The 12889-nt window shown below is 36.6% G+C and overlaps 1 protein-coding gene across 1 annotated transcript; it reads right to left on the bottom strand.

Moving 5' to 3' along the window:
* Positions 1 to 2442: 2442 nt before the first annotated feature.
* Positions 2443 to 3402, bottom strand: LOC116641306 (olfactory receptor 13C8). The gene has a single exon (XM_032418976.1). The coding sequence runs from the start codon at positions 3400 to 3402 to the stop codon at positions 2443 to 2445; it is 960 nt and encodes a 319-aa protein (XP_032274867.1).
* Positions 3403 to 12889: the final 9487 nt, after the last annotated feature.

The following is a 12889-nucleotide window of genomic DNA, read 5'->3' as shown; positions in this document are numbered from 1 at the left end:
AAAGAGACTTTCATAATCTACATTTTTAGAAAGAAGAAACCAACTGTAGAAGAAAGACAAATGTCTTGCCCAGTACCTTCTGTTATTTATTTGTGTATGGAAGTCATATGGAAGTCTGACCAAATATATTGTTTATGCTCTGATTCACTACATTTCTCAAGCAGTGAATTGCCTATTTTACTGCCTTTAAAGATACCTCAAGGCAGACTAAGCACTTGATATGAAGAGTCATTTTCCAGAAGTAAAAGCTGAGTGACAGAATCAAACCTCTGAGGAGGTGGCACTGGTAGGCTACTGATTCTGGTTTAGAGAAAAATTAAAAACTGAAACCAATACTGGAAGCAGCTAAGGAGCTGCCATTGTCATGGTGAAGACCCATAGCTGGAGTGATGCTGACAGGAACAAGCAACAAGTAGGGAAGCTCAAAGCCCTTGTCATCAGCCAGCCTTCCATTCTCCAGTAACTCTTTGGGAAGAATTTAACAGAAGCTAGCTAGCAAAGGAGAAAGTGGTTTTCAGTAACCCAATCCTAATACAAAATGGAGCATAGAAAATGGATTTGAAGTTGAGAGACTGTAGTTTAATAGCATTAAAATTACTCCATAAAAAATAAGGATGAAAACCTTGCTCCTGCTCAAAGCTTTCTGACCTATTGAAGTTCACTCAACACTAGTTCTAATAAAGCAATCAATGTTTATTGGATGTTTAGGATGTTCCAGGCACTATTTAGTACTGTGCATGAATTAATCTTATGAAGTAACCTTAATTACCCATTCATGAGAAAGGAAGATATTATGGGCTTACTCTTAGAATTTAGTAGTTATAGTCTTACTTTAGACTTGTGTTCCATTTCAAATCCCATAGACTCTTCAAAGGGCTAGATAAAAGGAATGCTTTCTTCTATTGATACAGGTGACTCAGTTGCTTCCATGGAAATGGGGCTTCTGTCCTCATATTGGCACTGCTCCATATGGCTGTACTCTTTAATCATTAGAGATCATCTCGGTTTTGGCCCATTTTTGTCTTATTGCCAACACCAAAACCCTATAGCTCTTTAGTTTATTGAGTGATTTGACTCTTTTTCTTTTGTTACTTCTTATCCTTTTATTGCAATTACCAGTTCTGTCTAGTTCTCTTACTGCTTAAGAACTATGTGATCCAATGCAGAGTAGGAAAGTAGTTCTCATTACCACCTGGTCTTTTGTCAAAGTCCAAGAGGAACTGGGCTACCATGTCACCTCCATTTTATTATGTTAAAACTTAGGATGCATTACCAGGGGACTCTTTTAGTTACCTTAGTCTCATTATATACCAAATCCAGATAAGTTATGGTAGCTAGTTAACAAAACCTCTTCCTCTACATTATAATACACATCACGTAGAAACTAAAAGGTATTATTTTAACTATTAGGGGAGTTCATATTTCAAAGCCAGTATAATTTATTTTGAAAATATTACATTGAATCAGCTTTCTTTTTGAATAAGCTTTGTTACCTCAGATATGATAGACATACATTCCTACTCTTTTACAAGATACAGTTCATTTATTTATTAAAATAAATATTTATATTTATCGAGCATTATGTGCCAGGATCTATTCTGGGTCTGTGGGATGCAGTAGGGTAATAAATAGACAAGTTCTTATTCTCATAGAGCTTATAGGGTGGACACAAACAGTAAAGAAGTGAATAAATTAAAATGAATATATAATATGCCATGTTCCAATTAATATTCTTTTTGCATAATTAATTAAAATGTACTTATTTTAGGTTACAGAGTATTTTTTTAAAAAGATTTTATTTATTTATTTAATTGACAGAGAGAGAGAGAGAGAGAGAGGGAACACAAGCAGGGGGAGTGGGTGAGGGAGAAGCAGGCTTCCCGCCGAGCTGGGAGTCCGATGTTGGACTCGATCCCAGGACCCTGGGATCATGACCTGAGCCAAAGGCAGTCACTTAACGACTGAGCCACCCAGGTGTCCCCAAGTTACAGAGTATTTTTAATACACTTTTTTTTTTTTTTTTACTGAGCATTTACTTCTTCCTTATTATATATTTCCATTTCAGTATTATTATGTTTTTTTATAAGTTTTTATTTTAATTCCAGTTAGTTAACATACAGTGTTATATTAGTTTCAGGTGTTTTTAGTACACCTTTTGCCTGTATTACTTTCTAAAGGTTTAAGAGTGACTATATTTTGCTGGGGATTCTTAAGAGTTTTTCAACATTTTGAATTTCCATAATAGTATTTTTTAAAACCACAAGCATGTTTTATTTCTGTAGTTAAAACAAAAAGCTGATAGTAACAATAGCCACCAAAATATTTCTGTCAGATGATACTGAATTCCATGTGGTTAATTGGTTTTCACGTGGTAATTTTCTCTTTTCAAATTTTGTGTCTGCAGCAGCTTTGGATACTCAGTCACATAGTGTAAATCAGTAATCAGATTCCATCAGAGTTTCTTCTACCCAGCATGTTCTTCACAGCAGCCTTTACATCCTTGTTCCTCAGACTATAGATGAGAGGATTGAGCATGGGAGTCATTACTCCATAGAAGAGAGAGATGAGGGCTTCAATGATGTCTTGATTATCGGCACCAACAGAGCTTTTAGATTTGGGCTTTGCATACATGAAGAAGATGGTTCCATAGAATATAATCACTACTGTTAGGTGGGCTGAGCAAGTGGAGAAGGCCTTACATTTTCCTTCAGTGGAAGGGATCCTCAGAATAGTGGTGACAATAAAAATGTAAGAGATAGAAATTACTAGCAGTGGGATAACCAGAACAATCAGATTTGACCCTGCCATGCTGATCACATTGATTGAAATATCAGCACAGGCTAGTTTTAGGATAGCCAGAATTTCACAGACAAAATGGTTAATGACATTATTAGCACAGAATGGTAACTGCATTGCGAGAGATGTCTGCACCACTGAGTCAAAAAGCCCAATGACCCAGGACCCAGCTGCCATGGGCACGTAGGTATTTTTGCTCATGATGACAGGATATCTCAGTGGGTAGCAGATGGCTATATAGCGATCAAGTGCCATCATGCCTAGAAGCACACACTCTGTGGCCCCCATGGCAAAGGAGAGAAACATTTGAACCATGCACCCAGAGAAGGAAACCCTTTTCCTTACTGTCAGAAAGTTGTCAAGAATTAGTGGGACAGAGGAGCTTGTGTAACAAATGTCCAGGAAGGAAAGATTACAGAGGAAGAAATACATGGGGGTGTGCAAGTGAGAATCAAAGATGATTACTGAGATAAGGACTCCGTTTCCCAGAAGGATCATCTGGTACATCCACAAAACTAGCACAAAGAAAACTGTCTGGAGCTTTGGGTGGGCAGAAAGCCCAACAAGGACAAATTCTGTCAACGTGGAATCATTGGTCCTTTCCATATTACATATACCCTTTCTTGAACAGCACTCTATGGATGGTAGAACAGAAATTTATTAATATAGTATCTGCAAGAGCTACCTCTTTTAAGAATCATATTCTCTGTTACTGCAGTTCTATATTTGGATGTATAACTCTGGGGCAGATTTCTCACTGTAAACCCAGGCCACTAGAGCAGGAATCCTAACCTGATTTTTCTCAGGGTTAAGAGAGAGTACATTTGATTATAGGACATCTGGATCCGAAACCAGGTTATTTCCATTCCTACTAATTCTGCCTCTTAACATATTGACTGCAGATCAGTGGTCTATAGTCTGGATGCAACAGAGATGTGTTTTGTTTGACAGTATTCTGCACTGTGTTTTAAATTTGAATTAGAGGTCAACATTTTACAAGCAGGAGATATGGTATAAAAATCTATATTTTCAGCTTGTCTTCAAGTAAATTATAATATTTAAAATCATTAGACCTATTTCCATCATGGAGCTCCGTTACAACTTGCCCATTGGATTTGAAGCATGTTCTCCATTCCACGAGATTACCCTCCTCTCTCTCTTATCTGCTTGTCACTGGAGGTGAATATTAGTTGCCAATTAACATGTTATTCTCAGTTGATTTCACTCATTTATAATACCTGATGGGATTGTATATGTATTTGAATTTTTGGCCCATGGCTGCAGGGCCAACTTATGCACTAGGCACAGTAGGCCTACCATACTGTTAGAAGCCTATGAAAATGTTTTTATTTCTTTTAAAATCTGAATAACACAATAAACTTTTGACCTTTAGTATATAATACTAGTATATTTATCTTTATATCAAAGCAGATTTAAAATATAACTTTTAATATTATTTCATGGAAGAAAGGACCCATGAAGGCAGAAGTGTTCAGGGCCCATCAAAGTTACAATGCAGTCCTGTATAATCCAATCTCTTTTTAGAGCTCCTTTTGGTCTGCTGGTGACATATCTGCACATAGCCTCATTGAGGACAGTGGCCTCATTGAAGAAGAGAGGGACACATCTTTATATTACTCCAGTAACTACCTCAATACAGTGCTGAAATATGTGTCCACATAACTGTTTTTTATGTGTTCAAATAAATGTTTTTTAATAGAAATAAATTAAAAGTACTTAAAAAGCCAATTTTATCACAGAGACATAATGTTATGTATTGTAGGCTCCACTTGTTTATTTTCCCCTCATATAAGGACTATCACTTAGGGATCAACTGTAATAATAGTGCTTTCATTCAAAATGTACACATTTAACTAAGCCAGTGATATGTAGTCATTACATTTTAGCAAACCAAATTTATACAGAAGCATAGTATGTAAAACAAAGAAGGAATTTTCTCTGGTTGAAGTTACACTGGTTTGCCAGAGAAGACAAAGTACTATTCTTTTCATACCCTATTTACTCTTTCTCCCTCAGTTTGGTTTAAGAGGATTCCAAGGGGCATAGTTTGAAAACCACCAATGTAATGAGTTAGAAGTAATATTAATAATCTGCATTTTAATAGTTTTATTAGAAATGATAATACTAACATAGTAATTTATGTATTGATTACTCAATGCCAAATACATATCTAAATTCTTTTATTCATAACAATCCAAGGAAGCAGGGATTATTATTGTATGATATATAGATTATCCTTCCTTAAACATTTGGTAAACATCATAAATAAATCATGATATAAAGGGACTAAAGACAATTAAAAGTAACTATTTCAAGAGGTGCAGGAAATAAATTTGATGGAAGTCAATTCATTATTTTCATATCAACTATTTGAAGTTTCACAAACATGAGATAACTTCCTAATCTTGAAAGAAAACTATGTGCCATAAACCTATGCAAATTATTATTCACTAATAATTGAGACAGTTTATACATTCTCATTATCTGTGATGAGATACAGATGCCCACTCTTATATAGACTTGGTAGTTCTGGTCAAAATCGTAAGACAAGAAAATGACAGAAGTTTGCAACAAAAAGATACTAAAAAATTTATAAGAACTGACGACAAAGATTAGACTTCTGGTAGTAAGATCAATGGAAAAATCAGTAGTCCTCTCTATAGAATAATAAATGATTAACAAACATAATAGAAATAAATGCAATAAAATTAACAAAAAATATAAAGCATCTGAGTTTTAACCTAGTAAAGTATGCACAAGACCTTTACAGAAATGGATAAAGAAGATGTGGTCCATATATACAATGGAATATTACTCAGCCATCAGAAAGGATGAATAACCAAATTTTACATCAACATGGATGGGACTGGAGGAGATTATGCTAAGTGAAATAAGTCAAGCAGAGAAAGTCAATTATCATATGGTTTCACTTATTTGTGGAACATAAGGAATAGCATGGAGGACATTTGGAGAAGGAAGGGAAAAATGAAGGGGGGGTAATCGGAGGGAGAGATGAACCGTGAGAGACTATGGAGTCTGAGAAACAAACAGGGTTTTAGAAGGGAGAGGGTTGGGGGGATGGGTCAGCCCGGTGGTGGGTATTAAGGAGGGCACGTACTGCATGGAGCACTGGGTGTTATACGAAAACAATGGATTGTGGATAACCACATCAAAAACTAATGATGTATTGTATGGTGACTAACATAATGTAATAAAATAAAATAAATTTAAAAAAAGAAATCATTTAAAAATTATAATAAATAGCATAGCAGAATATAAGTAACTGAAAAAGTATAGCATGTTAATATATGGGATAAAAATATAAGGCTGCCATTTTCTCCCAAATTAGTCTATACATTTAATTAACTGTATTCAAAAGTTTAGTTGAAATTTCTTGAGGAATATGAGTATTCATCCTAAATTTTATGTGGGAGAATAAAAGTATACAACTTGGACAGTTAATTTTATAAAGGAAAAATAAGGGGAGCATCCATATTTGAAAGACACTGCAAAGCTAGAGTAATAAAAATATGATAATGGCTCAAGGACATTTAAATAGTCCGTTGGAAAAGAGATCTCAGATATAGACACGTGTATACTGGAATTTGATAAATCATAATATTGTCACCCCAAAGCAATGAGGAAGTGACAGCTTAGTAGATCATGTTAGGAAAATGTCTTTATGTATGGAAAAAAGGTAAAATTAGATCCTTGTGATCCCATTTACAATTGCACCCAAAACCATAAGATACCTAGGAATAAATCTAACCAAAGAGGCAAAGAATCTGTACTCAGAAAACTATAAAATACTCATGAAAGAAATTGAGGAAGACACAAAGAAATGGAAAAACGTTCCATGCTCATGGATTGGAAGAACAAATATTGTGAAGATGTCAATGCTACCTAGAGCAATCTACACATTCAATGCAATCCCCATCAAAATACCATCCACTTTTTTCAAAGAAATGGAACAAATAATCCTAAAATTTGTATGGAACCAGAAAAGACCCCGATAGCCAGAGGAATGTTGAAGAAGAAAAGCAAAGCTGGCGGCATCACAATTCCGGACTTCCAGCTCTATTACAAAGCTGTCATCATCAAGACAGTATGGTACTGGCACAAAAACAGACACATACATCAATGGAACAGAGTAGAGTGCCCAGAAATGGACCCTCAACTCTATGGTCAACTCATCTTCGACAAAGCAGGAAAGAATGTCCAATGGAAAAAAGACAGTCTCTTCAACAAATGGTGTTGGGAAAATTGGATAGCCACATGCAGAAGAATGAAACTGGACCATTTCCTTACACCACACACAAAAATAGACTCCAAATTGTTGAAAGACCTCAATGTGAGACAGGAGTCCATCAAAATCCTAAAGGAGAACACAGGCAGCAACCTCTTCGACCTCAGCTGCAGCAAGTTCTTCCTAGAAACATCACCAAAGGCAAGGGAAGCAAAGGCAAAACTGAACTATTGGGACTTCATCAAGATAAAAAGCTTTTGCAAAGCAAAGGAAACAGTCAACAAAACCAAAAGACAACCGACAGAATGGGAGAAGATATTTGCAAATGACATATCAGATAAAGGGCTAGTATCCAAAATCTATAAAGAACTTATCAAACTCAACACCCAAAGAACAAAGAATCCAATCAAGAAATGGGCAGAAGACATGAACAGACATTTTTCCAAAGAAGACATCCAAATGGCCAACAGACACATGAAAAAGTGCTCAACATTGCTCGGCATCAGGGAAATCCAAATCAAAACCTCAATGAGATACCACTTCACACCAGTCAGAATGGCTAAAATTAACAAGTCAGGAAATGACAGATGTTGGCGGGGATGCGGAGAAAGGGGAACCCTCCTACACTGTTGGTGGGAATGCAAGCTGGTGCAGCCACTCTGGAAAACAGTATGGAGGTTCCTCAAAAAGTTGAAAATAGAGCTACCATATGATCCAGCAACTGCACTACTGGGTATTTACCCCAAAGATACAAAAGTAGGGATCCGAAAGGGTACGTGCACCCCAATGTTTATAGCAGCAATGTCCACGATAGCCAAACTGTGGAAAGAGCCAAGATGTCCATCGACAGATGAATGGATAAAGAAGAAGTGGTATATATATACAATGGAATATTATGCAGCCATCAAAAGGAATGAAATCTTGCCATTTGCAACAACGTGGATGGAACTGGAGGGTATTATGCTGAGCGAAATAAGTCAAACAGAGAAAGACATGTATCATATGACCTCATTGATATGAGGAATTCTTAATCTCAGGAAACAAACTGAGGGTTGCTGGAGTGGTGGGGTGGGAGGGATGGGGTGACTGGGTGATAGACACTGGGGAGGGTATGTGCTCTGGTAAGCGCTGTGAATTGTGCAAGGCTGTTGAATCTCAGATCTGTACCTCTGAAACAAATAATGCAATATATGTTAAGGAAAAAAAAAAAAGAAGAAGATAGCAGGAGGGGAAGAATGAAGGGGGGAAATCGGAAGCGGAGATGAACCATGAGAGACAATGGACTCTGAAAAACAAACTGAGGGTTCTAGAGGGGAGGGGGATGGGAGGATGGGTTAGCCTGGTGATGGGTATTGAGGAGGGCATGTTCTGCATGAAGCACTGGGTGTTATGCACAAACAATGAATCATGGAACACTACATCTAAAACTAATGATGTAATGTATGGGGATTAACATAACAATAAAAAAATTAGATCCTTGTATTACCATACATAAAAGTGGAAACCAGATGAATTAACAATTTAAAGGTGAAAAAAAGGAATTGCAAAATTAATAAAAGACAATATAGGAAATCTTTGTGAACTTATGGTGGAGGAAAAATCTTTTAAAACAAAATCCAAATGGCATAAACTATGAAGCAAAACTTGGTCTTAATTCATTGAAGGGCATCAGAGATAAAATTAATGGACTATAGAAGAGAGTTACAATATCTAAAACTGACAAGTAACCCTCTTGATAGAATATACAAACGAAACAAAGAAAAACCACAAAAACCAAAAACTCTTTTGCTAACCCAAAAGGTAAAGTTTTAAACCAATAGATAACTGGTCAAATGATATGAATTAATGATTCATGGAAGGGATTTCCTAAATGGCTGATGAATATATGGAGAGATTCTCACACTTCAAAAATCAGAAAAATGCTCATGAAAACAGCCATGGAAAAGTAGATGATACTAAAAGTTGGCAAGCATATGGGGAAGTAGATTCTGTTGGGAGAGTACACTAGAAAACTCTCTGGTTGTATTAAAATTGGGTAGGACCCAATGATTCTAGTCCTGGGAATATGTTCCAGATAAGTTCTTGCACAGGACTATAAGGAGATAAGCATGAGGATGCTCATCATTGCATTGTGACAAAGGAGGTTGGAGAAACCTGGATGCCCATCATCAGAGTAATGGTTCTATCACATGTAAGCATGCATTATGGAACGCTTTGCAGAAATGAGAAGCAAATGAACTAGATTCCATACAGCAACATAAATAGATCCCTGAAGAGGTGTTAAAAAGTAAGCAATAGGGGTGCCTGGGTGGCACAGTCTGTTAAGCATCTGACTCTTGGTTTCGGCTCAGGTCATGATCCTCAGGGTCGTGAGATCAAGCCTCGAGTTGGGCTCTGTGCTCAGCACAGAGTCTGCTTGGGTTTCTCTCTCCCTCTCTCTCAGCCCCCCCCCCAAATAAATAAATAAATCTTTAAGAAAAGTAAGTAATATTGTGATTTATGGCACAATAAAATTTACATATAAATTTAAAATACATATTTTACAAGGTACATGCATTTTAGGGACAAATCAAACACGTAAGTGTTTTGCAGAATCAGTGATTATGGGAGAATATAGGAGGCTTTGTAAAGACTAAGGAAAATAATGTATAGAAGAAAATAATGTAAAATACAGAGGAGTATGATTAACTAAAGCCTAAGTTTAAAGGGAACAAATAAAAACACATATAAAAATCCTAGAGAGCAATATAGGGTATATCCCAATGTAGGAGCTCTGATAAGAAAGTGTAGTTTTAATATAGGGGACTATCATAAATGTAAAAATAAAGGAAAATTGGCTTTTGACTCCATAAAAACAACACACAATGGATTGGAGGAAAAAAGGCACTTAAAGGAAAAAAAAATGGGTTAAAGTTTAGTTAGATCAAAAATTTTACAAAATAAAGTTTTAAATCTAGCTAAAGAAAAGTCAGGCATAAAATGGTTGGTCAGTAATGGAGAATGAAAAGAAGTCCCCAGAGTCAGTGAGAGGCAGTACTCATCCAACAGAGTCCAAGTCTTGTGGTCCCATTGGAAGGTGTCCTTAATGTAGAGATAGATGAATCTGGAATTCCTATTACCCTGACTCTACTAAGTATACTATTCACATAAATAACTCCCTTGATTTGGTTCAGTGTTTCCCTTCTGATGAGAATGAGAAGCTGGGCATCCAGGTCACTTGTGTTGAAAGAGAGAATGGACTGAGCAGAGGAGTTAAGTGGCTTACTCTCCATCAGCCATTCTTTCTCATTGTAAAGCACAGTACTCTGCTTCATAATAGGATCTGTGAGTGAGTGTGAGTCAACCCCTGTGAATGAGATCCAGCCTCTTCTTGTTTTAACCAATCAATTTTGGGTCTATGGGGCAAAAGAACAGAATGTGGACCTTGATAAAACCACACCATATCACAGCACACCACACCACACCACAGCACATCACCACAGTAGTGAGGTCTGTTGGTAGGAAACCATCAGCTTCCCTTGGGGGAAGTCTCAATCATTATACATGTTTTATTCAAACGACAAAAGAAAGTACAAACAGACTTCAAAGAAGAGGAGATCATCTGAGAAAGAGCCAGGATAAGATTTTATATCTTGTCAGTTGAATTTGGCCTTGATGAGCTGAGGGGGAAAAGTCTTAGGTAACAGGATGAGGCAAAATGTGTCAGTTGGGCTTCTAGGCAAGAAAACAGTGTATAGGGGTGCAGTAGTCAGAAAGAGATGAAAAAAAAAGATTTGCCATTTTTTGATATTAAATGTAGCATTAAGCAATTAAAATTTATTCTCCAGGCACTTGGGAACCTTTGGAATCTTGTCCAGGGGATATTAAGGATGAAAACACAGAAAAAAAATTTAACATAGAGGCATTCTTCAGGCTCATGTACTTTTCTAACTAATATGGAACTGTGACCTGTATGCTTGGTAGGTCTGTAATCATTGTTTTTCAGGGCAATCATTGATTGGCTCCTCCTCCAGCTTGTAGTGTACCTGGCTCAAAATTAATCTTTTTTTGGAATTAGAAACATAATAGTTCATTTTAGGTCAAATTGGTCTCATAAAGTTTTATTTCCCTTAGGAAATACACAGTCCTCCCATTTCCTCTGGGTTCTTTGCATGGTCTGTAATAGTCTGAAAATTAAAGTGTACCTAGCTTCACTTTGAGGTGAGACCAATACTCCGTTGGGTCTTTCACAGCTAGGTCTTAACCGATTGCTTTAGTTATTAAACTAACCAAAGTAGTAAGAACTGGCTCATTCTGCCTGGGTTTTTTAGTTTTCTTTTTCATTTCTGAGTATGAAGGGCACTTCAATAGATATCCAGAGGAAAAGTAAAACATCCCAGTTAACAAATTAAAAGATTGATTCCCTGGGGGTCATAGGAACCCAACCCTTCTGCTATTCATGCTTTTTTTTTTTTTTTTTAAGAGCTTATCCTACCCTAGAAAATTTTCCACCCCTAGAAAATTTCTCTTCCAGAAGTGTTTATTAAGGTATTGCTCACTGGGTGAAAAATGACACATTCATTTTGTCTTCACTTTACCCTTAGTTGTCCCGGGATGTGTTGGACATTGTAAGCAATGGTAGTCAAATGTACATGAGCTGAAAGAAATCTTGGCTGCATCTCTTATGGGCTCTGTGACATTATGCTAATATTCTAGCTTCCCTCAGCAACTGTGTGCTCACTTATATATTGGGGCAGCATGTTCTGAGTTTAACTGTGATCACATATGCTAAGTTTATGGTATAGAGTAGGAACTTAACACATTTGAATCTTCCTTGGATCATAATTAGTTGCAATTAAGAGAGAGTGAGACTCAAAATTGCATTCTGAGGACATCCAATTCACATGCTAGGTAGGTGAGGGCTACACTACTTTTCAGATTGTAGGTTTCTTTGTGAAGTTACCAATAGTTTCTTCATACATTTAATGAAAGAATCCAATGATATGATACAGTGAAAGCACTTTACAAGCTGAATGTACTATCCAAATGCTCATTCACTAATTCATTCAACACATATTTAGCAGTAGCCTTGTGTGTGGTAGGCATTGTAACTAGGGTTGGTGGTGACAGCATAGTGGTGAGCAAATGAAGTCAATATAACATCTGTTTTTCTCAAGACTAAAGGATAGTTCTTTATAAAAATATTTCAGTATTTGTTAAGCAGCTTAATTTTTTCCTTTATGATTTTATAATTTTGAAGCTTGAAAGGAAATGTCCTATACTACTGCCTTTTCATTTTAGAAACAAGGAAAGCAATGCTGACAGAAGGTACATGACTTAATTAGTGTTCTATACCTAATTAACAACGGTAGGAAGCAAGCACTGTCTGGCTATAAAGCTCACATTCTGAAACACTGTATTATTTCAGACAGGGAAATGTGTTCTATGTTAATTTTATTGGTTTTAGTGATAATTGCAGAGAGGCTAACTTAAGTAAACTTGGAATCCAAGCAGAATGACAGACACATCGAGAATATGACAACCGCAGGTTTGATCCACAAGCTGAATTTCTGCAACAAATTAAAGAACTTCGCACAGTGTAGGAATAGAGGGAATAGATGTTCAGATTTTTTTTCTGGGACATTACTGTTAGCCAAGATTAATCCAAGTCAGTAGTAATCAAAACAAGACAGAGTTAAGGGGCCTGTGGTGGAGTTTTGCTCCCACACAATTTATTCTCATCAAAGCTCACTCTGGAACTCAGGGGCATTAGGATAAAGACGTACTGATTACAGTGATCCTGATCCAAGGAGCTTTCAGAAAGGGTTAATGGAAGAGGTGGTGTAT

The sequence above is a fragment of the Phoca vitulina genome, unplaced genomic scaffold, assembly GCF_004348235.1.
Source record: "Phoca vitulina isolate PV1807 unplaced genomic scaffold, GSC_HSeal_1.0 scaffold21, whole genome shotgun sequence".
NCBI classification, from domain to species: Eukaryota; Metazoa; Chordata; class Mammalia; order Carnivora; family Phocidae; genus Phoca; species Phoca vitulina.
This window is presented reverse-complemented; position numbering and strand designations above follow the sequence as displayed.

Bases quoted from the DNA above. Each gene is read 5' to 3' on its own strand.
- LOC116641306 (XM_032418976.1), bottom strand. From the start codon at position 3,402: ATGGAAAGGACCAATGATTCCACGTTGACAGAATTTGTCCTTGTTGGG.